We start from the raw sequence: 25,220 nt of genomic DNA on the forward strand, positions 1-25,220 counted from the left end.
CGGTTTTATTTCATAGCCTACGAACTTCTGAGGGGCGTTTCCTTAACGCTCTTATTTCGGAAGAAGGGAAGGTTTTACGTAAAGACACGTAAGAGTTTCCGAACCTCCGAGCCGTTTTGAAGGCGGCATTAGATTTAATGCTATGGTCGGTCCTTGGTATTGAAGCCAGTGCGTCGCAGAGAACGGCCGCTAGGTGGCAGTAGAGGCACCTATGTTTACAATGGAAGTGACGTATCTGTAGGCACAGCCATACACAGATCTGTACCTGTGAGGTTGGAGGTATGTTGTCCTTTTTATTCCGTCATGAAAATAGTTGACTTTATAGAGTAGCTTGTCTGTTTATTTTATAACTCATCCGTCTTTGTAGGTAGATGCTTGTGGTTTGCTCCTCATCAAGTAACGTTACTATGACAACTCCATCAGGGATAATATGCTGTTGATATCCCCAACTTCTGTAATCGTTGGGTGATGTTAAACCATAATGTTCCGTTGGATTTATCTTAGTAACGTTCGCGATAGTAGGCTGGTTAACACGCGGCTATGAAATAAGAACATTACAAGTTCAAATAAATCGCAAAACTAACAAATTACTTAGCTTGCTATGGAAGAAATTCCTCAATTTAATCAGACAGCCAGGGTTGTTTGACAACACTGCAGACAGACGTAGTGCTGCTGATCTCTGGCCAGCAGCACGTGTCTCATCAGCAACATCTAATTACCGTAGTCATATATGCCCCCTCCTGACGCGCATGCGTCCTCAGCATGGCGGGTGTGTGGAGGTCCTACCAGGCGCTGATGACCAGGCACCCCTGGTCCGTCCAGATACTGACTGCAGGTACAAGACATTACACTTAATAAACGTGTGTGTGTGAAATTTTTGTTTTCAAACTCTAGTCTGCCCTGACCAATGTAGGACTGATTACTTTCCGTGGTTGATATAATAATGGAATGAGTCTTTTTCTTTTTTAAATTTAGTCCATAAAATGTCCTAATTTATGTCAAATGCCCGTCACAAGAACCCCACGGGATGTGGTCAATCCGCCTGGTTAGTCTTACATGCTCAGAAGGATTCATTTATTACATGAAATGCAATAATGATGTGATTGTTGGTCAAAACGCACACTTGTTGGAATGAAAGTGGACCCTGTGAACCATTAAGTTCAATGTACTTCATTTTAAGTCCAAAAGGACCTCTGTGTATTTGCTCAGTCACAGGCTTGGACCACTGGCAGTAATGTATTGATCATCCTATTTCCAAAAGTAGCCTATAGGCCCAGGTGAAAAAAATATTATACTTCAACTATGCTTTGAAAGGATGTCGTAAGTACACTTTTGGAATCTAACTGTATTTTGTACTAATTTTGTCTCATTCAAGGATACCAAAATGTACTAAATTAGTCCTTAAGTACTACTTCAGAAATACTTGAATATACTTTTAGTGCAAATAGTATGCTAAATTGGCACTGTTTAATACTTGCATTATACTGATAAAAATGTGGTACCAGATAATACTTGTAATGTCAAATTCCTTAGTAGATTGACCCATTAGGGTCATTATGTGAATAGAAGGAATCATTTGCGTATAAGGACAGAACGCCTTCCCATCCAAATTATTTTACACTAAAACATTTAGAAAGTATTCAAATTATTAACATATTTATTAAATAACTACAAAACTGTACAATGAAGTGTTATTCAGGCAGTCAAAAGTTCTGAAGAAAAATTATAATTCTTGCTCTTTCCTGGAGGTGAACATATTTGTTCCTCTGGAGTGGAGGATGCCTGGGCTCGTGTATAAATACTGGCCAGGTCAAACAAGATGAGGAAGGTTCCTCTCCTCTCCCACCACCACCCAGCAGGATATTGGAGGGCTGCTATGCAGGTAGACCTCTGAAGTCTTCAAGCTCCTTCCGTGCCTTCTCTGATCGGTCAAGGAGTTGCACAGCCTGGATGTTTTTAGGGGCCAGTTCCTCCTCAGTGGACAGCTACCCGAGTGCAGAGGCGGACATGCCTAGTCACAGCAGTCTATGAAAGTATCAACGTAAAAACAAAGACAAAAAATCAAGATCACTTGAAATATGACATTATAGTGTGTTTAAAATACACTTCTATCGTACTATCAATTGAACTGCAATGCCTTTTTAAGTATATTTCGAACACACTGGTGACATAGTGCTATTATATATAATGCTATATACTATTTACACTTAAAGTATACCGAGTACTACTAAAGTAGTTCTTAAGGACAACTTGAATACACTTAAGTATACTTGAATGCGACGAAAAAGAACAAAATACAGCTACATACTAAAAATGTACTTAGTACATCCTTGCAAAAGTGTTGTTGAAGTATAATATTTTTTTCACTGGGTATCTATAAACGTATTAATCTCCACTGATCTACTGTCAAGATGATCAATCCTAAGTGCTTAGGTCAGTCTATGGATCGGTATTTATGAATGTTACTCATTATAGCAAGCTTTCTGAAAGCATAGCAAAAGCATTAACTAAAAATGGTTAGCTGCTACTGAAGCTAAAGCTACCGGCAAGTAACCAATGCACTAAGCATGGTCAGTTGTATCTTGGGCAACTACAGCAGGGCTGCTTACGTTAGCCTTGTAACCGTTATTTACCTGAAGGGATGGGCGGTTGGGGCGCGTTCCCTCGAGGAGACGCTGGCCCATCTTGGCCTTGTGAACATGGTGCAGTCCCGCCCTTTGTGTTCCTTCATGCTTTATGAGGTGCTTGATTCATGTAACTCGAATTATATGGGATTATTAAAGGGATACTTCACCGGTGGGGATATGATGGTTATATGACGGTAATAATTCTATGTATTATAATTGTGCAATTTTTTTTTAAATTGGTTCATCCTAGCCTGAGAAAAGGCAAAAAGTGTCTCTGGCTCAAAAGTATGAAATCCTCCAACTCCCACAGTGCATTGCGCTCTCTGCACCGCCCGCCTGTTTCCGTTTGGAGGAGGAAGGACCCATGGTCCTAGCGCGAGTGGTAGCGCAAGCAAACTTTGTGTAAACATATCCCTGTGATACGTTGACTAGTTTAGACTTCTCCCCTCGTTTTTTCAAACACATAATTTGTGTATTAATGTACAGCATAAAAACATTTGCTAATTACAGTAGCTCAGCATATCAAGTATTTGTACTCAACCTTTTCTCCCCAGTTGAAATAAGTGTTTATCTTATACAGTAGGCCTATTTTAGTATAACAGCACTTGGGTTAGTAAACAAATCACAACAACCAACATGAATTTGAGGTTTTATTCATGAAAAAATATTTACAATTTACAAAAATAAAACGTGTAGGGTGCGTTTGCTAGAGTCAAAATAGTCACAGCTCATCTTGAGCATCTACTGTCTCCTGGTAGCCACGGTACTGCCCATCTTGTGGGTAATTAGCTCTGATGGCCTGGACAACACAGGAAGCCGATACTGTCTAAGAAAGAAAGAGAACAACATTAGCAAAGCAAGATAAATTATGCCTTGAGTAGCCTATACAGCATTACACGGTCTTCAAGCTAACGTAACCTATGCTCTGCCAATAAGATCGGCTACTTTCGGATAACTACTTTGTCACGTTCCCCGGGACTCAAAACTATTGTAGCCAATGTGTTAGTAAAAAATCTAACACTTACTCTATGCTCAGACGTCTGTTTCTCCCGGCGGGCTTTGGCTGGCGTTTCCAGTTCACTTTCTTGGTCCGGAAATATGTATCCAATACCCAACTGTTCAGATGAGGCGTAAAGCCTGGGTGAGAGGTTACACACATGGCCCCGTCCTCGCCAGATTCAGCCATTTATTCTAGAAGAAACTGGCATCGCTGAAATTCGCTGCAGCACAGGGACTCTGTGTTAGTGTCTATAGGCGAGCAGAGCAAACCGGCGCGCTCCGGCTCCTCGTCCTCGGCAACAGGCAAGGCTTGTTCAGCTGCGGCCGCCGCAGCCTCCTCTATTTGTCTCAATTCTTCCTGGCGTCATTCTAGCTCATACGAATAGCCCTGAATGTCCGAATCCAACAATAGATTTTCAAAACCCACTTTGGCTGTTTCACACTGCAAATTGGTTCTCTAGCTAAGTGGTGAAGAAACATGGCGGACATTGTGTTTACATCTCCAATGCAAGCTCCAGCCGGCCCTTCTAGCATCAAGCAAAGTAGAGTAAACGTCAAAAGCATCATTTGACGTCATCTCGGGAGAAAATTAGATCAAGAAAGTTGGGCCAAGGGAAGACTGGGTTGGACTGAGGGAAAAAATACTTTTTTCTTATATTACAATAGCGATTTTATAATGATAGAACGCCGGTTCTGAATGGGTGATGTATTCCTTTAACAGAAGTATTATAATCCTCACGCATTTCTTTTGATCAGTCCACACGTGTGTAGTGAGTCATACTTTTGACTGCCTTGGTAGATTGCGTCTCGGCACGCTGTACAGCCAGCTCCGTCAGACACACAACGTTCAACCTAACCACAGACTGTATGGTTTTAGCTGCTGCGGTAATGGGCCAATCACGGCGCATTAAATCAAAGAACGTTGCAGTGATTGGCTGCGAGCAAAATCATTAAAAAAATTGAAAGTAATTTAAAAAGCATAGAATGCAGGTATCGTTTGAACTGAGAAGTTTTGATGCTACTTGATACTGAGTTGTTTCAGTCCATACCTTAGTACAGGGGTCGGCAACTGGTGGCCCGCGGGCCATATCTGGCCCGCCAGATTATTCTGAAGTTATGATTTATTTATTTATTTATTTATTTATTTTTAAAGAATACCGCATATCTACGGAACCCATAAAGGGACATGGGGTAAAAAAAAAATTGTTAACGTTTCTCGTGAGTACGAGAAAGTATCTGGTGGTCACGAGAAAGCATCTGGTGCGCATGAGAAAGCATCTGGTGTGCATGAGAAAGCATCTGGTGCGCACGAGAAAGTATCTCGTGAGCACGAGAAAGTATCGTACGCATATCAGTGACAGTGTGTGTGTGTGTGTGTGTGTGTGCATGTTTGTGAGGGGTAATGTTTGTGAGGGGTAATGTTTGTGTTTGTGTGTGCGTGTTTGTAACTAACCATCTCGTGGAGTATACATGCTCCAATAGTGCGAGATAAACATAAAGCACATTAATTTGAATGATAGCATGTGTGCGATTTATCGCGGGCACGGGCACACACAAGCTAACATCATTCAAATTAATGTGCGTTATTTATTGGAGCACGTGTACTCTTTTGCCTCCAACTGGTTAGTGTTACACCTTTCCTGCTGTCGGCTCCCAGACCGAGGAGCACAGGGGAGACGTTCCCTCCAGGGCCGATGCTCTCTCGGGGGCAACACCCTTCACTTTGACCGGCAGTGGGTCTGCTTATAGGTCGGAATATGGTCGGAATGAAGCGGCAACCGATTCTTGACAGGCAGGGTACTTTATTCTTACACACAACCAGACACGTTCATTACTTCACTAAACAGTCCCTCCAGAAAAACGCGATTATGCGATCGCATAATTCAACGCATAATCAGCCAAAGTCCGCATTTTTTCAAATATGCCGCACTTTCACCGCATAAATTGCCGATTTCCGCGCAAAATATGCGGGCTGGCATGATTTCATAATCCCTGCATTTTCGTTGCAAAAAAGTCACATATATCTTAGCAGAAAGTTGAAAAATGTTGCGTTTACTTTTCGCAAGTTCCCGCAATTTTTGCAAGTTCCCGCAATTTCATCGCATAAAATTGCATAAATATGCCGCATATTTCAGCGCATTTTTTAAGAAAAGGTGCCGCATAATCAAGGATTTTTGGCCGCAACAATCACAAAAAAATGCCACATTTTTCTGGAGGGACTGACTAAACTGACACTCGCCCTCCTCGCCCGTCCACTCCCTCGCTGACGTTCCCCCCCCACCCACCCACCCACACACACGCACACACACACACACACACACACACACAGCCAGTGATATGCGTACGATACTTTCTCGTGCTCACGAGATACTTTCTCGTTCTCACAAGATACTTTCTCGAGCGCACCAGATGCTTTCTCGTGCGCACCAGTTACTTTCTCGTGCTCACGAGAGACATAAAAAAAAAATTCCTTTACGGGTTCCATACATATCTATATCTGTTAGCTTAAATGTAAACGGCCTGATACAGTGATTTTTTTTTTCTTTCACAACCGTTTTTGAATTTAATTATATCAAATCCTGCTACTACTCCCGGAAGGTTAGAGACACACGACACGGTCACGCGCAAGCTGCGAGGGGCTGAGCGGGAGTTATTGGAAACTATGCAATATTAAATGAAACAACCCCCCTCTATAGGCCTATATACAACAACCATGGCGACCCGACATTACGTATTTTTGTGTGATAATGCATGTAGAGAAAGGCAGGGGCTGTTGACAAAAGTCCACAAAAGATTTAAGACGGCAAGCTCTGAGACTTTACTGTTTAACGCAAGTAGAGTCTCTGATGAGGCTACTTCGCCTACAGCTCTTCTAACGGTGAGTAGGCTAGGGAAGGAGGTTTGTGTGTGTGCGCATCAGTCAGCACCCGCCATGGTGTGTGTGTGTTGTGTGAAGTGTTTTAAGAGTGGTTGGCTGCTTTTATAGGTGTGCACTACTGCCCTCTCTCCAGCATAAGGCCTTTCTACACTGCCAAGCCGGTTTGGTCGAGGCTTGGCATGCCCGGCGATTTCAGCGTCTTATTTCAAGTTTCCTGTGACGATCGGGGGTCAAATCCCCCGTTCGTCACGACGCGGGCTTTCTTGGTTCACTTGAGAAGGCGGGGCTACGCACGGAGTCTAGACCTCTTTAAAATAATTTGCATATTCCCGAATGTTTTTATTTTTTTATGAATGAAGACACCTGCATGCAAGAATGAGTTCACGTCTGACTGTAGGCTACAAACGTGATTAACTACAAGTGCTAAAACGCCAACATATTCTTTATTTTGCTGACCACTTTTGGGTTAGGGACGGGTTAGGGTTTTTTATCCCGACAAAAGCCTCGTAATATGGGGTCAGAACAGTCTCATTAATAATGAATGCACAGAGAAGGATTCACGAACAAACAAATAACAAACTAACAAATACATTTCAATGCACACACAAATACATATCGGTATGTATAAATGTAAAATAAATCCATAAACAAAAATAAGTTTCACAAACACATTTCTGATCCACACACAAATGTGCCTTGTTTTAAATAAATGTAATATAAATCCATGAATATATTAATTAAAAAAATATTTGCAATTTTTATAAAAAATGTATTTGGATGTTACATTTATATACAAACTGTTAAACTTGAATTAACAAGACGCTTTTCATTTGTGAACTTGTTTGCATTTGTGTGGGAACTGGTCTGTATTTATATGTGGATTTTTGAGACTCTCCTGACGTGGCTGGATTCACAAATGCATTTTTTTCAACTAGGAACTCTCTGTAGCCAATCAGATGCCTCTCTTGTTTTCAGCCAATCACATGACTGCAGTCCCGACCTCTGAAGAATAAGTCCAGCCTCCGAGCCTCCCGGTTCCCTCGGTCAAATGCCTAAGGGAAATAGCGGGTTTTTTGAATGATCGTACATAACAATCTCTAGGTGGCGAAGTAGAAAAAGCTTTGTCATGTTTTGAACTACACACTTTTTCCATCTAGTTTCAACTGGGTTTTGGGATTGTCGGTGCCGTTAAATTAGTAAACAGCACCGACAATGTAAAAACCCAGTCACTGCAGTCATGTGATTGGCTGAAAACGAGGGATTTCGATATTCTATACCATTATCGATACCAGGGGAAAACAAAGTAAATAGTCTATCTCCAGAACGGCTAGGGCTATGTCATCTTGGTGTCAATAGAAAGATTGTTGTGCAAGTGAAATATTCAATGTGGATAGCTTAGTCAAAGTGAATAAAGCTGGAACACGGCAACAAGTGGAAGATTACATTTCCACATGAAATAATTATCAGTTGGTCATTGTCAGTTGGTAACACTGTCGTACTATGAGACAATTGTATATATCTTACCATTTTGATACTTGACACCTCTATTTAAAGTTCAGGGCAAATATAATCGAATGACACCAAGCCAAACACTCGTAAATACACATATGGCCACTAGATTGCGCTGAGGCAATTTTCCTTTTTTCTAAGAAACCTTCTCTTAGCCATTGATTGTTAACACCGTGTTTAGTTGCAAAATTTGTCCAAGACACTGGATTATCTGTTTATGGTGGTATTATGAGATCTGATTCAATTTTGTGGACAAAAATCAAATGGAAAACTTCATTTTTGGTTGTTAAAAGAAAAGGGGACGTTTCTTCTTAAGTTGTTATTTGGGCGTTTTAGTCCAAGAATGATATGGTTTGGACTGTCGGTCCAAACCATATCAAGACTGTCAGCTTTCATATATTATATAGTTTGTGCAGGTCCAATTTCGTGAAAAAGATTGCTATTGCTGTGCATGTGCAGTTATGAAACCCAATACCGTGTTCTTGCGTTTGCATATGACTTTAAATGAGTCTTTTGACTTTCCTTGGTAATTTGCCTCAATCCAAAGTACTTCTAAACCTCCATCACAACTCCGTCTTCCTTCTCTACCTAAACCGGTGGCGGCGCCGCTGCACTTCAGATGCTGGCTGTGTTGGCTAACCTTTAGCCAACACAGACTAGTGCCGAATCACTGCCATAGACCGCACTGCGATTGAGAGGCAGGACTATGCTCGCCGTGTAGCAATGCGTGTCTTTTAACTTGATTTTTGTTTACTTTTTTCCCCCCACACTGTAAAAATTAAAAAGTTGAGAAAACTCAAAATTTCAACGCAACTTTCTGCAATCAATTTTTGAGTTTTGAGCCCAACAAAAGATCTTGAGTTTTAAAAAAGTTCCATCAACTAATATTATTTTGTTTGTATAATTACATTTTCTTCTTTAGACAAACTTGAAAGTTAGAGTTGTGCCAACTTAAAAGTCTGTTTTCAAACAGTTTGGCCAACTAATAATCTTTTGTTCAGATAATTTACTTTTCTTCATTAGTAAAACTTAAAAGTTAGTTATACCAACTAAGATTTTTATATTTTACAAAACTGAAAATAGTAAGTCAGGGTTGTTAACTTAATATTTCAAATTAAGGTTAATAACATTTAAAATTCCATTTCAAAGAATACAAAACAAGTTTAAAGTTTACTTCATACTTTATTAAAAGTAATAATTGGGAACTTCCATTTTACATTTCTGAATGCCAGACAGCATTAGAACAAGCAACATGCAGCTACTTCAGCAGCAGAGAATCGCTGTCTTAATGCAGCAAACCCAAGTGCAGAACAAGTTTGACATATGGTCAAATACATTCAAAACATATTTACCATCTTGTAAACATGTCATTGTGCAGTACATTACAATTGTAACAACAGCTACGACATTGCTGACACATCTGAAGTGGCCATGTCAAATACAAATACGCAAAACCTGCAAAAGCACCTGTGCGGCTTACAACACAGTTTTATGTAAAATTTTTAAAAAACAATGGCAGTTAAAGGCATACAATTTAACATTGTAAAAAGGGCAGCATTATCCAACTGAATAAAACACCCATAAAAACAAAAACAAAAAATTGCCATGCACGTCTGCGTGTAGCCAAAAGCAACATAAAGCGATACTCCTACCATTTTTTTCCTTTTGGTTATTAGCCTCTCGACCCCGATCCAGACAAGAGGATAACATTTTTATGTGAATTTACAAGAAACATGTGTAGAGATCACCCACCGCTAATTAGCTTAGCGCCAATGAACGGTAGTAAACGGGATTCACTCTTCTTAGTCATCAGATAAACTTTCCAACAGCGTAAATGGTCCGGTTTGCTTGTTGTGATTTGTTTATTTACCCAGTTATGTTATTTTTAGTCAGATTAGCAAGTGATTTGATAGTTTTTAATCAAATACTTGCAGGAAGTAAAGCGCAGCAACAGCACAAGAAAAACAGGAAGAAGTAGGTCAACAAAATAAAATGTCTATGTACGAGGAGAAGGACAGACATTGTATTGTTGTCTTCTTAAAGCAAACAGGACCGTTTACACTGTTGGAAAGTTTATCTGATGGCTAAGCAGAGTGAATCCTGTTTATTACCAGTCATTGGAGTTAAGCTAATTAGCAGTGGGTGATCTATGCACGTCTGTTTCTTGTTAATGCACGCACAGTCTAAAAAAATATATATATCCTCTTGTCTGGATCTCGGTTGAGAGGCTAATTACAAGAAAAAAAGTATCGCTTTAAGAAATAGTAAGGACTTTTTGAGTCAGGTTTTAGCTGACTTACAGTAAAAGCTTGGTCTTGAGGCTCCTGACACGCTGTGTGCAGTTGGTGGAAAGTTTCATAAAGATGGTCTTGATCACTTCAAAGGTGTACCTGTTTTCTTTGGGGAAATTAAAGTTCAAGGCATAGAGCAGGCCAAACAGCAAGGCGAACGCAGTGGGGAGGTCTGGGAAATCTGTGAGGACAATGTCCTCTTCCAACGCAGCAGCATTATTCTGGAGTCTGGACAGCAAGGTAGGGACACCATCATCTTCAAGGACAGTGAGGATACTAATCTTGAGTCCTCTTGTCTGACTGTCATCTGGATCAGTTTCCTGATAAAAACACGAAGGTGGTGCCAAATTTAGAGATAACTGAAAATTAAAAATTAGGAACCAATTCCTTCCCACAAACCTAAAAATGTTGAGCCTCCTACTGTACTCACCAAGTATGTCCTGAAGAGCTTCTCTGAATCCTCGCGAAGAAACAGGGGTAGACCTTGCAGTGATGTGCTCCTTCTGTGTACTCCAATGTCAGATGTCTGAAACCCCCCACCCAAAAAAAGAAACTACTCCTCAGAGAAGTGACCAACACTGTATTTTAACATAAGTAGTGTTGCCCTTTAAGAGCAAAAATTAGAGACTGAGCCACCGATATGTAAATTCCAATAATAACCATTTAAATTGATCTCAAGTGATCAGTCTACCTGGTGATCAAGCTTGTCAAGGGTTAGGGTTCTCTACCAACGGCACCCGCCTTGGCACGGTATAATTTCAGCAGGCGAGTAGAGTACTCATCTGAGGCTGATCTGAAGGTCCCCAATAGCTCCTTGGTGGTGACACGGTAGAACTCTGCACAAACCTGTTGAACACAAAAGTAGAATCACATTTCAGTATTAAAACATTTGTTTTAAATTAAAATAGTTATTACTGTAAATAATTAATTGTCTTTATCCTTATTATTTCAAAGTATATACATCTCATTCATCTCAAATGTACGGTGCCGTATAACTAACGTTTAATATCTTATTGCATAACACTTTACCTGACGTTAATTTGGAGACCTGTTTACCTGTTGAAGCTAATTTGACAGCTTGAGTTTACAGTAACACAGTGCACAATGTTACTGTTATTGCTAAAAATGACAACCAAAGTTAATTTCTAATATCTCCACCAGCGAGTTATCTGACTGTTGTTGTTAGCGCGACGTCACGGTGATTCAGTCTATGCGTCGCTTAGCAACACTAGTTTGCTACAGGGTAGTCAGCTAACGTTACAAGCTAACTAGCCAGCGTTCATTCAAAAATATACCTTAGTTGTATGGCTCATAACCACATTTACCGCAACCTATCGATAGAAAAAACATCACCGACAGTGTTTCCCACAGACCAGGTAGCAAGGGGGGGGGGGGGGGGGGGGGTCCACTTTAAAAATACATTTCAAAGTGGACCGGGAGACCTCGCGATCTCCAGCCTCTGCTGCAGAGCGAATTAAAATCGCCGGCAGAACACCGTCATATTTATAAACTATAACCGCATTTCACATTAATCGCAATTATTACACCGGTCTTCTCAATGCCAAGGAACGTTCCGTTCACCTGCATGGGCCCTTCACATTCTATTAGCGTTCTATAGATCATCCCTAACATCCCGCTGCTTCGGGTTTGCCTTTGTAGGCGTGTTGAGAGGAGGAACGTGTGCAGTGCGTGTGCATGTATGATACGCGGGTTTGTCCAATTAGTGACTTGCGCACCATTGGCATGTATGCGCGCTTGTCTCTGTGTGTGTGTGTGAATGAGAATGACTGGGAGAAAGAGTGCTATGCGGAGATGAATGAACAGAACGATATTTATGTTTCAAAATCGCTTAAAAAAAATGCAGAATCAATTTGTGGCACTCGGTGTTGATTCTGTGGCGCTGCGCCACACATTGGTCTATGTAAGGGAAACACTGCACATATGTTGAGATGTTTTTTCTTTAACTATGGCGGCCGAAATTAGGCCGCCGTAGTTTAAATGGCGGCCTCGTCAATGTGTGGGAAACACTGGCCGACCATCTGCATGTAAAGCCGGCATGAGGCTGATGCCTAACGTCACCCAGCCCTGCACTACACTAAGCTCACGCCACATCGCCAATCACTTACCGTTAACAGACGCTAAACGAACATTTAGCTTACCTTAGTCTGCAACAAAGTGGACAATTCTAAATTCATAAAAAGGCACACTGCACGTTGCTGAGAACCTTTCTGTCAATAAGCCCCCAGGGCGGGGTTGCCAGGTCTTTGTGACAAAATCCGCCCAACTGCCACAAAAGTAACGTTAGCCCCAATTTATTTTCCAAAACCGTAACTCATAATATGCCACTGCCAGACCATATAACGTTAACTTAACAGTTACACTGCTTCTTAAGTCCGACAGCATTGCCATCATTGGCAAGTGTATAGTAATATTTATAAAGTAACACCATAAATGTTTAGTGTGCCAGCATTAAAAATATTTTTTTCTCCTAAAATGGCCTCATGAAATATGAAACAGTATATGTTCATCAATAAAATATTGCTTTGTAGTGTCACTGATGGATAGATAACGTTAGATTGCCCAATTCGGCTGTAAAACCGCGGACCTAGCAACCATGACCGAGGGCTAACGCTGGCTAGCTAGAATCCTAGCTAATATAACGTTAACAACAATCTCCAAAGCCCCAAAATAAACTTGTGACTACACGCGTAGCCAAAACAATGGCGATTTACATTTACAACAATACAGAGTAACTTAAACAGTTTATTTGAGGAAATACTCACCATCAGAGAAAGCTAATCCAGGGCTCTCAAGCGAGACACACGCAATTCAACCCATGCACACGCTCACACGCCACACTTGGTATTTCTCACGCAAAGAAATTACCAGGATTGCTCCCACCAATTTGGGTCGCTATTTGACAGTGGAACAGGTAGGAATCAAATGGGTTTCCCATACGTAGGGTAAAAAGTACAGTTAAGTACAGTTCTAAGAGTGAAAGAACCCAAAGTATCCTTTAAAAATACTTATCTATTTTTCAGTCAGTGTCTCAACTCTTCAAACAGCTATGGGCAAGTGTCAAACAAAGTATGCAATTTTAAATGAAATAACATGAAATAAATAATTAGTAAGTTTACTGTCATGCATTCAATCCTGAAAAAATACTAAACAAAAGAACAAATGTACTACACCAGGTGTTCTCAAATAGTGGTCCCTGGTGTAATTGCAAGGGGTCCATGAAATAGAAAAGTAATGAACGTATACAATACCACAAGGTTTCCAGTAACTTTACATAAGAGGGGGTGGGGGTCCCTGAGGACCTCAACATATGCAGGGGTCACAGTATCCAAAAAAAGGATAGGAACCACTGCGTACTAAACTAATGAACCAAAGAACCAAACATATAATCTGTGCAAACTAGAGCAGCACTAAACAGCAATATCGACCTGATGCGCTATGCATAGAGAATACAATTTCCAACGTTTTGCAACAAATTACCCTAAATCTGCCCATATATGGTCACGTCAGAATTTTGCAGTTTTCACTGGCTACAATATTGCATCTGTGGCTGCTGGTAAGGCAACCATAAAGAAGTATACTCTCTGGGGCTATTTTCATCATTATTATGTTTTTTTAAATATTTTTTGAAGGCACAGCGATCCGGGGCTATTCCCAAAAGATCCGGGGCTATAGCCTTGAATGCCCAGGTCTAACGACGCGGCTGGCTCAGGGTACTGATCTAGAGACTCAACCAACTCCCACGTGAGAAGCACTCTTTCCAACTTTTGCAGAACGTTGAGACTGTCCTGGTCAAAACGGTTGCCAAACTGATCCTCCACACCATCCAAAACGTTAAAAAAAATCTGCCCTATAGTATTGCACTGCTTTCCAGCAAATTACAGTATCTATCGTCTTAATGGAGTCAATCAATGTTGTTGCTTTCTCATCCATTTCAAGGTAGCTTCCGTCATTTCTCTTGCCCCAATAGATGACCACACACACTTGACTGCAGCCTGCATACCAGAGACATTTCTTCTGCAGAGAAATGTTTAGGCATTCAAGCTCTCCAAGAACAGTAAAGGCAAGTGTGAGGCCCAAAACAGACTTGCCTTTGCGGAAGTGCTGAAATAAGCCACTGGCAGTTGAAGCTGTCTTATGAAGGCAGCATCCTCTCTTTGGCCAAAAGATGGCTGGCTTGAAAACCCTTGGCTTTAGTAAAAACTAGTACTGTCAGTTTAACGTGTTATTAACGACGCTAACACGAACCAATTTTAATGGCGTTAATTTTCTTATCACGCGATTAACGCTCTTTTGGCTTGGCAAATGTTGTAGTTTTTCCACCTGCTGTCTAGCATTAACTAGTCACGTTAGAAAAACTACAACACCATACCGGATCTAGCTACACCGGAAACAAAACAAGCACGCTGCACAAACTTGTTGGGGCAAGCAAGGATACGGAGTGGGTGAAAAACTCCTTAAAAGTGTGTGTTTGTGTGTAACTCTGTTCGAGCCTGCACAAGAGTTCAATGTTGTCATTAGCTGTTGAGTCTTTCTGACCAAGGCCCACCTGGGCTGTACCACTTCGGGAGGGGTCGCTCAGTTACTCCCCTCTAGACGAAATGGACTTGGTTGCGACCTTGACAGTTTGTGAGTGTTGCGTCTGTTGAGTGAGAGGTTGCCGACGCACAGCTCAGGCTGCCGGACGGCGCTGCAAGGATCTTTTATAAAAGCAATATTGTTATCCCGCAGTAATCTGCCCGACAGCCCCAAAACGTTAATGGCCCGATTACCACACCGCGTGTGTGCGTGTGTGCGTGCGTGCGTGCGTGCGTGCGTGCATAGCCGTTATTCATGTAGCTCTCACTGCGGGTATCTCTTCTTATATCCATCTTACCAAATATATTTTATTACTGTCCTTCTCAACACTCTCTGATCTCACTGAAAGGCTAGCAGCACGAAATCAAGGGATATTTAGAATAGAAAAAAATGTGTGATTAATCGCGAGTTAACGACATTTAATGACATTTATGCGATTAATCGCGATTAAATATTTTAATCGCTTGACAGCACTAGTAAAAACACAACACTCCTTTTATTAATGGGTAATGTAGCCATGGAAATCCAAAACCATTTATCTTGAAACGTCAAAACTCAAAGCAGGAGTTTGTTTCTATAAATTGTTGTGGTGGCTGATATGGTTTTGTGCCATCACTGAGGTAACTGGACAATGCTGTGCCACTGTCCCCTATACTGGTGCTGGTGGCAACAAGGTTGACACCTGGTGCTGCCGTGGCTGTGACACTGTTATCTGAAGTGTTTCTCCCTGGCTCTTTTCCTTTCACCACCCTCACTGACTCAGTCTTTCTCCTAGAAAAGAAATAAGATGTTTACCATACTCCTAACTACCAGTACCCAAAACTGCACAATTAATCACAAAAGCAATGCCATTGCCTTAAACAGATCTTGGTTCAGTCACCAGTTTAAAGTGTAATTCCGGCGTAAATTGAACCCAGGGTCATTGTTTTGGCATGAAAATCCATTTAATAAGCCCTCCAGATACCTTTTTAATGGAAAATCGAGTATTAGAGTTTTCCCGGTGCAATGTTTGGCGTCCATGTTATTGGCTTGGGGCATTGAGTTTCGCTTCCAAATCTGCATTTTTTAACCACTAATATTGCTAAAAAATAGCACCAAACCTCTGCAGTAGCATGACTAGGGTCCCTACACATAAAACGAAGCACCAACAACTTAGTTTGCAAACCCGGAGTTTATTTAAAAAGAAAGTTTAACAAGCATTACCGGTAGGTCCGTGTTTACAGGAAGTCCACACAAGTCGATTGCCGAATGCGCCGGAGTTCAGTTTAAGGAGGAATGTTTTGGAATTTATAATTTATATAATTTATATTTATAAATAATATATAGCGAGTGTTGACACGTTAATTAAAGGACTTGCATATGTAGTTTACAGTTACAAAATATTTGTTTGCTACAATCAAGCATGGCACGTTGTTGACAGAAGACGCACTGCACACGTGATTAACGCAAGTGAAGGATAGCTCAAGCACCGGAGAAGACGACCAATCTATAGCTTGAAGTCAAGAGAGAGAGATGGTTCGTGTTTATGTTTTTCCCCGGCTGCGGCAAACAAATGAAAAGTTACACCGCAGAAACTTTCCAAAGACTGCCATCGCGGTACAATGACCGATCTCTGGTAGACCAGTGGCTTATTGTTTTGAATGTGGACATTGAGATGTCAATCGAGATGCTGATGCAGAAGGATCACTGTGTCTGCAGTGCTCATTTCAATAAGGACAACTTCATCATCCTAAAAAATCTGCTGACCTAAAGAACCCAAAGAAAGTGTCATTGAAGAAGAATGCTATTCCATGAGTGCAGCAAGTTTCTATATTACACTTGCGGTAAAGTTGTTTTAAAGTTGCTTATTTGTTGTGTTATAGCTTTAGCAACATAAGCGCGTTTACACTGACCAGGGTTATTTACCGGCTTGATTTCGCACCCCAATTTACCCGCTCTGACTCTACACATATATTGGCGGGTACATTTTTATGTAAAAACGATTAGACGGCTTGGCAGTGCCAGGGGCGGGACTTGGGTAGAGGTGTTGCTGCGTTCTCTCTACAACAGAGACAACGCAGCGATATCAACATGAGTAGTTCTAACTGGAGAGACAGGAAAATCCGCAAACTGCTGAACATCATGGGAGAGAAGGTGATGCAGTCGCATTTAACAAAGACGTTGAAAGAAGGTGTTATCTACGAGAAAGCAGCAGAGGAACTTTCCTTACAAGGCTTTTGTCGGGATAAAAAACATGTGGTCAGCGAAAGAAAGAAAGAAGTTCAATCTGTACTTCAGATTGATGTGGAGGTGAAAGTACCAGACGTCGGAGAACCCAACGCAGTCGTTAAGATTCATAATATTGTGACGAGCAGCACGGGAAGGACAAGACGGGAGCTCAGGTTTAACGGTTATGCAACTCTCGTGCCCCTTAAATCGCACGACTCCGAGAGTTGCCTTTATTGAATGCACACCGAACATAACAGAAACACGGCACAGCTGACCAACACACACAACACTCTCACTAATGGTCGGGATGACACTACACATCACACAACAATGGAACTACACACAATTAAATAACACCCCGAACCCATTAACCCCACTTAACCTAATAACAACTGTGTTGGTTTCTCTGACGTCTCTGGTACCACAACAATTAAAGACTGGCCATGGCTGAGAATGAATCGGCAGAAAGAAACATGGCGGTCACTAGAGGAAGTCTCTCCTCATACAATCGCGAGTAATTTTGTATGATTAAACTTGCACAAACCACTCCCACAAAGGATTTGCGACTACTCACGGGACCAAACTATTTCTTTGTGTGAACGCAGCGTAAGAAGAAGCCCAAGGTGGTCAGCGAAAACACAATGAGCAATTAGGACAGACATAAAACTAAGGAAACTCAACGGTTAAACTACACAAAATTAAAAACCTAAACAAGACAGTGTATAAGTCAAACTATTAATCATGGTAGTACAGTACAATACTAGCCTGGCTATTGCCAGACCAAGCTCAATCGTAGATGCACGGTGGTCTGTGGAAGCTGCTGTCATTTTCTTCAGCCCAAGAGGCGTGATCAACGGGCCTAGTTCAAATTACTCTGGGTGATTGGCTGCTTTCCATCGCTTCCCTGTTGTCATTGTAGTAAACCAGCCAATAGCGTGCCAGGGGGAAAGCAAGCTTGGCGATTGGCTCCCGCAAAAGCGTATCGAAACTAGAAAGACATGTATTGCTCTTCTCCAGACCCTTCTCAAATCGCCGGCAGAATGGACGGGGCAACCCAGTCTAGTACAATGCACAAAACTCTTGAACTTTGACAGACCGCGATACATAGTATACCTGAGCCTCTTGGTCTGCCATCCCCAAACAGAGGTAGAGGGCGCTGGTCTCGAGGTGCATGTGATTGAAGGGCCTGTTGCTTGTCCTGGTGGGTCGTGCTCTGAATGTGTCGAACAACATCAGTTACCACCTGAGCACCAGTAATGTGTGTTGAGGGGTTCCTCTGGTTATGAATGGACATGTTATAGTCCACTCAATCTTGAAGATGCACCTGTATTTTGCAATTCAACTTTTCTGTATTCTGCGACCCCTGCTCATGCCGCTGCTGTTCTTCTTCTGTTCTTGTGCTGTTCTGTCTCTGGCTGTTCTGTCTGTGGCTGTTCTGTCTCTCGCTGTTGTGGCTGTTCTGTCTCTCGCTGTTCTGTCTGTGGCTGTTCTGTCTCTCGCTGTTGTGGCTGTTCTGTCTCTCGCTGTTCTGTCTGTGGCTGTTCTGTCTCTCGCTGTTGTGGCTGTTCTGTCTGTGGCTGTTCTGTCTGTGGCTGTTCTGTCTGTGGCTGTTCTGTCTCTCGCTGTTCTGTCTGCGGCTGTTCTGTTGGTTGCTGTTCTGTAGCCTTTATCTAATCTTTATCTTTCGACAGATAAAATTAAAGGTTTCTCTTTCTCCTGCTGCTGGCCCTGCCTGGTATTTGGGGTGCTGTTTTAGGTCTCTGGTGCTCCCACACGCATACAAACTTTGAAATAAGTCTGTACATGATTTGAGTGAGATATGCATTTCTGAAAGTACCCCGCCTACAGTTACCTAACGAGCGAGTCAGTTTCAGCGCGGACTCCTACATAGGAAGCAGGCGCATTTGATTATTTCTACCCACTTCCCCATCCCCCTCCCATCAGAGCATAAATATGATTGTGTGGACCAGCGGAAGCGCTTGGCGGGCGGAGATGTTTGCGCATTTCAGAAGCAGGGAGATAACATACAAAAATAGCTGTCTAATTTGTCAGTTTGACATGTGACTCCCTGGCAGGGAGACCGCAGGAGCTGCCGGACTTCCGCGACAGTCCGGCTGCTCCAGAGGCCGGACAGTATAATCCCTTTCTCCTCCATGTCGCAGTTCAATCTGGACTTCATAGAGTCAAAGCCAAAGTTCCTTCCCCCAATTCTTCTTAACCATGGCCGAATTAACCCCCACTACGAGTCTTTACTTCCTGTGGAAGTACCAGAGACCTCAGACGCAGTTGTGGTGTATTGGATTGAGCACTCGGTGCTCAACTGTGTTGGACTGTCACTACTGCTGGGTTCTGGGATCGGCTGTGTTTGTCTCACTGTAGTGTGATTTGAGCGCGAGTAAAAGATCAGCTCGTACTGCATCCTTGCCTCTGTGTATTCATATTATATGCTTGGCAGAGCTTGGTGAGAGCACTGGTTGGTTGTAGGCGGTCTGGTACCGGTCTCTGGCGGTATTCTCCTGTGGGTCTGCGCTGGTTTTGGCTGCGACTGTTTGCCATCAGCTGTGCTGCAACTGAGTTTGCTGTGACTGTTGTGAGCGTGGGCGGTGTGGTATGCTCTTCACCAAGGCGGCGGATTGTGGCCCATGCCTTCCTGCTGTTATTGGTCATGTGGGTGTTTTCTAGGGGTCTAACGATATGTGTATTCATCGCGAAATTTTTCGCTACGGGTCTCAAATAATAAATAAAGGCCTTATAGGCTACAGGCCGATACGCCATTGTAAAAGCCAAACAATATGCTCCTAAACACGGGAAACAATTGAAAAAGACAAAATCTTTATTAAACAGGCTTGGCTGTAACGTTCTCACACTATGCAACACAACTTCCTTTTGATCGATAAAAATATCGATCATCGATAATCATGCACATCCCTAGTTACACCCCTAGTGTTTTCTATCAACTCCTTCCAGATTTGTCTTTGATCTTGCCCTGTGGTAGGCTTTCAGGGCATGGATGTTTCCGACAGCCCGGGGATGTACTCAGTCTGGCATCCTCTTGTTATGTGTCGCCTGGCTGACTTTTTCAGCAGTTTTGTGAACATGGTATAGTTCTTGGGTTGTGTTGGAATGCTGGGGATGGAGTCTTCGGTGTCCTGTTGGAATGAAAGCCAGTCGGCCTTCCACAGATTGAACCTTCTGCGGAAGGGGACGGTTGTTGCTTGGGGAACGGATAGGATGGTTATGGTGATTGGCCGGTGTTGCATATAGGAGTAGGGTCCAGGACCTCTTTCACAGTTCTGGATGATGGTTCGCTGCTACCAGAAACCAGGTCTGGGTTATATCCTCGTTTCCATCTGGTGCTGTGGAAATATTTGGGCAGTTTGGCGTTGTGTATCAGAGTCAGGTGTTTCGAATCGAGCCAGGTTTCGACTTCATCTCCATCTTTATTTTTACTTCATATCCCCACAATGTGCTATGGGCATTGAAGTCCCCAACGCTGGTATTTCCTTCTGCATCTGTCTGGCAGTTCAGAGTGGTGGAACGGACTTTGGGGGGTTTATACACTGATGTGACAGACATTTGGGAGGGCAACTGTATGGTTTCAATTTGCCCTTCGGTGGTTTGGGTGCAGACCTCTTCGATCGCGAGGTTTGGTCTGCTGAATACAGCTGACCCGTACGGTCTGTGTTTGATTTCGGCCACCAGCTTCATTCCAGGGATGGCTGGTCGGTGTTGTGCAGTATCCTGCATTTGCCTTTTAAGGGAAGTCTATCCTTCATTACACTGCTCTGGTTCGATCCCTGCTTTAAAGGGATGGTGAACACAAATCGATAGTTATGTCATTATTACAATAGTTATATGATTTGTCTAGGCTTTGCCTTGTGGGCTGAAGTGAAGCTGCGAGCGGAGCTCAATCAATGTACTCCTGCTGGTCCCCAGTCACAGAGACCTGAGTCTCAGGGCACATCAGACTCAATAAGCCGAGGATGTGCAATACACAACAGCTAACTAAAAAACTCTAAAATACTCCAAAGCGATGATCAAGAGAATGGTGCGAGTCTGTAACCCCTGACTCAACATGTATTTCATAGAATCCATGAAATATGGGAGAGGTGGCCCCTGACTCAAACACAGAGTGGACCATGCTGAAAACGCCCTAGAGTAAAGCCGTCGAAGCGGCCACACCCTGGGTAAATCTGGGTTAGGGTTAGGATAAGTAAGGTAAGGATCTTACAATGAAGATGTGTAAATTATTTCCGACATTTTGCTGTTGTCGACGAGGGGGGGGTTAGATGACTGTGGCTGTGGTGTCAAGTGGCCACTGGGCCCAGCTACCACTAGGGTGTGCCCGCAACACCCCATAGTGGCCCCCTTTTTTTTCTTGGCTCATGATAGGCCTCTGATCTTTGTAAGCCCCAAACAAAAAATCACATTGTCATGGGCCTAAGCCGATTGGGGGCCTATCATGAGCCAGTATATATATTTTTTACTGCAGCTCATGATAGGCCCCCTGATCATCGTAGGCCCTGGGGCTTCAGCCCAGGCAAGCCCGTGCATTAAGGTGGTCTTGATAGCGGGCCTTGGTCGCGGCGCCCGGCAGTGTCGCCTTAACACAGAAACGACACAAAGAAATGTTACTATGTGGTTGTCACACCACTCGCTGCGTAGAGGGAGGAAGAGGAAGACGCGAGTGCAATCTGGATAGTGTTGATAATCACTGCTGGCAGTCTTCTACAGGATCAACCTCTCAGAAGCCAACCAACAGCAATCCTGACACATCGGGCGGTTGGAGCACTATCCCATTCGCTTTCGGTCTGACTGAACCCCTGAGTGGCTCAGTAGTAGAAGAACATCAAGACGCCTGGGCAGCGCCACCTCCACACTATGAGGGGGTACACGGCCCCAGAACCACCTCCACACTATGAGAGCCACCTCCACACTATGAGGAGGTACGCGGGCCAGAGAGTAACCGGATGGCAGGCAATGTTATTCATACGCCACGCTCATGAAGGCAACACAGGGAAATCTCCTGTGAGCCTTGAGATCAGGGATGTGAAGCAAGCACCCTCTCACACAGCCCTCACTCTCTCGGAGCGCCATCTGGTGGTGAGCTTTTTGAATTTCTGTGTAACAACTGATTGGTTGGAAACGCAAGATCCAGAATAGGCTCATCCCCGAAGAGTAGAGCCATCTCCACTGCAGAGCCATGCTCGCAATTGGGGTCCTGTAACCTAGTCTCCAACAACCCCAAAAAGGGTGGGGGACGGTGCTTGAGCTGAATTAGCGGTCCCTACCTCAGCTGGTTATCCCACCATGATTGTAAACACACATTGTGCTTGGAGAGAGGGCGAGCAGACCTCTGAGTTGATGAGCGGACGGCGTGGCTCTGCCGCGGCATGCTCCACCCAGACAACAAGGCACAAGGCCCTGTCATGGCCTGGTGGAGGCGCCGCCGGACAGGGTGAGCACTGAGGCCGTGAAGGCCGTTCCTCTGTGGGCTCCGTCACGCCGCCGCTGCATGTCTTCATCGTGGATGGTCATAGTGGTAGACCTTGTAGACGGCTGGGTCAAGCAATTGCTGAAGGAAATGGGAGGCAAGCGCTGCTGTGTGCCGCGTTATTTACACGACGATACCATGGGGAAATTGGGCGGTGCCCACGTTGATTGGTGCATTGCTGAGATTTTTTGTGCACACGAGTGTGAGCACGGGGCAAGCCCATAAGGAGAAGACTAGATAGTGTAGCCTACATGAAATACCACCATAATTATTTCAAAAACTTATGTTGTGCTATGATTTATATGATTGTCAACATAGTAAACTATGCCATTTTATCACTTGATGAAGAATAACTTCTAAGTATTTGATTTAATTTTAGAGTCTAGAATTAAATCAAATACTTAGAAGTTATTCTTCTTGGGTCTAAAATTTACACCCTGATGATGGGAAGATACAGGCAGCAAAACCAACCAGCATCCATTCAATGAGACTATGGGTTTACGTGATTCTTATAGCAAAACCTTCACATGGTGGTCAGTAACAACAAAGGAACAGAAGGAGAGGGGGGTGATAATTGTGGAGGGATAAGGATTGGTCATGATTGAAGTCAGCCATGGCTAGAGAAACCAAGTTAAACTTTCATACACTTTTGGGGAAATGGACACGTCTGCAAGGCTGCAACACAGCTAAAGGACTCTACACAACAAAGTAGTCAGTAGATTGGTATGGTCTCAGTATCAGACTTCGTGGCTACAATGGCAATGCAATTGCAAACTATCTTACTACCTTTCAAGTAGAGGGAGGAACGGAGACATGTCTAGGTTCAGGGAGAATGTATTCGAATTCCTTTTCAATAACCTAGAAAAGGTTTTTATCATTTGTTTATAATTGAATATTATAGTTGCAATTAATATTTCTAATATTATTATATATTATATATATATATAATAATATTTGGAATTTAGAGAAAACAGGAGTTTATCCGTTGTGCTCTTCCATCTCTGTCTTCTCTTACTTTAACAGCGATTTTTTAACGAAATGACGTTGCCTCTTTAAGGTGTGTATGCCTGACATTTGCTCTGCCCTAAGAGGGTGTTTGTGTGTTTTATGTGTTATCTTTATCATCTCCGTTTGACATTTCCTGGAAAGGTTATCTGACAATAGTCCAGCTGGGCCTATGAGCTCTGCTTGGTTGTCGCTCTTCGGGATAGGAGCCGCGTGATCGTCGTGTCTGACTGCAGGTCTGCACCTCAATAAGACACTAATCTCACCAAGCACATACAAATTAACAACACACAGCTATGAATGAATCTTGGCCAGTTAGTGGATTAATCATTTTTACACAGCCACAGACTTGGGAGAGTTGCCCAAACCATTGGTTGTTGCATTTCTGGTCTCTGATCCCAGTTTTAGTTCAGAGAATTGTTACCAACTTCCAACCAACATGGCACCACACTGAGACTTAAGTGGTTTGCTCTTGCCTATGAGGCAGACCGTTTGCATATACAGGACGTTTACAAGACCTTTCAAACATTTCCATTTTTCCTGAAATATGTAGAATCAAATATCTAATGCTTATAAGTCAGCAATCTCCCGCCCTGACCCAGACATCAGGCTGGGAAATACTGGCCTAAACGACGGTATCTTTTGAGTGAGATGAACACAATAATCACTTCCAGCCCATCTCTCCGAATGGAGTCTTATTGCTCTACCCTGCAGGGTTTTTGTTAGTGTTGGGGTAGTTACTCAAAAAAAGTAATTAGTTACTTATTACTGAGCCACCAAACCTTGAATTTGGGTATTGTGGCAGCAGCCATCAGAGCATCCTTGCTGTCCAAGACGGATGCAAATCTGTCTTTGATCGCCTGTGATATGAAAAAGGCTACATTAGACAAACATATACAGTTCAATTAACAGCTTTTACAGCCTCATACATTTGGGCTAAATCAGCTATATTAAATTGTAGGCCTATAGACTACACTGCAAGCTATTACGTAAGGGGTAGGGCCTATTCATTTTATTATTCAATATGTGTTTACCTGTACAACAGCAGCAGGCATGCCAGCTGTCATCTGGGAAAGGCCATCTTTCAACGCAAGCAACTTTGACATGAGAATCTCCAAAGGTTGGCAGGAGGGAGCCGTAGTAGCAATCATCTTCTCCTTGTAGTATATCTAATGCAGCATCAAGAGGTCTTGACACTGCACGATTTTCCTTCAGGAACTGAAACTCCCGCTTAGTGATGCCCTTAACACCCAGTCTAGAAAAATTATGTTTCAATCTTTGACTGGGATTTCTGTGATCAGAGACAAGGCGTCATGAGTCGAGTTCCATCGTGTAGCATTGGGTATGATGAGCTTTCTTTTAAGCACATCCTCAACCTGGTCTGAAGCCACAGTAGAGCGACTCGTTTTTGTCCAGAGAGCTGCACACTTGGCGAGAGCACTTCTGTAAACTGCTTACCAGTCTTTGTTACTGGTCAGCCATTTCTCCAGGTCATTTTTTGAGATCAGATTTAATGTATGTGATGCACAGCGCAGATGAGGTGGCAGTGAAAAGGTCTCGTCTGATCCTGTGGAGAGTGCTTCGGCAACATCCGTAAAAGTGACCCCCTCCTT

General features: G+C 42.9%; 1 protein-coding gene across 1 annotated transcript in view; it reads left to right on the plus strand.

The window, feature by feature from the left end:
• The first annotated feature begins 252 nt into the window (after positions 1-252).
• mpv17 (mitochondrial inner membrane protein MPV17) overlaps positions 253-25,220 on the plus strand; it is a 31,392-nt gene continuing 6,424 nt past the window's right edge. The window contains exons 1-2 of the mRNA XM_079753551.1: positions 253-279; positions 762-835. Of these exons, the coding sequence (XP_079609677.1) occupies positions 763-835 (73 nt within the window). The 5' untranslated portion in view covers positions 253-279; position 762. The remainder of the gene's footprint in view (positions 280-761; positions 836-25,220) is intronic.

The sequence above is a fragment of the Pollachius pollachius genome (genome assembly GCF_949987615.1).
Source record: "Pollachius pollachius genome assembly, chromosome: 16".
NCBI lineage: Eukaryota > Metazoa > Chordata > Actinopteri > Gadiformes > Gadidae > Pollachius > Pollachius pollachius.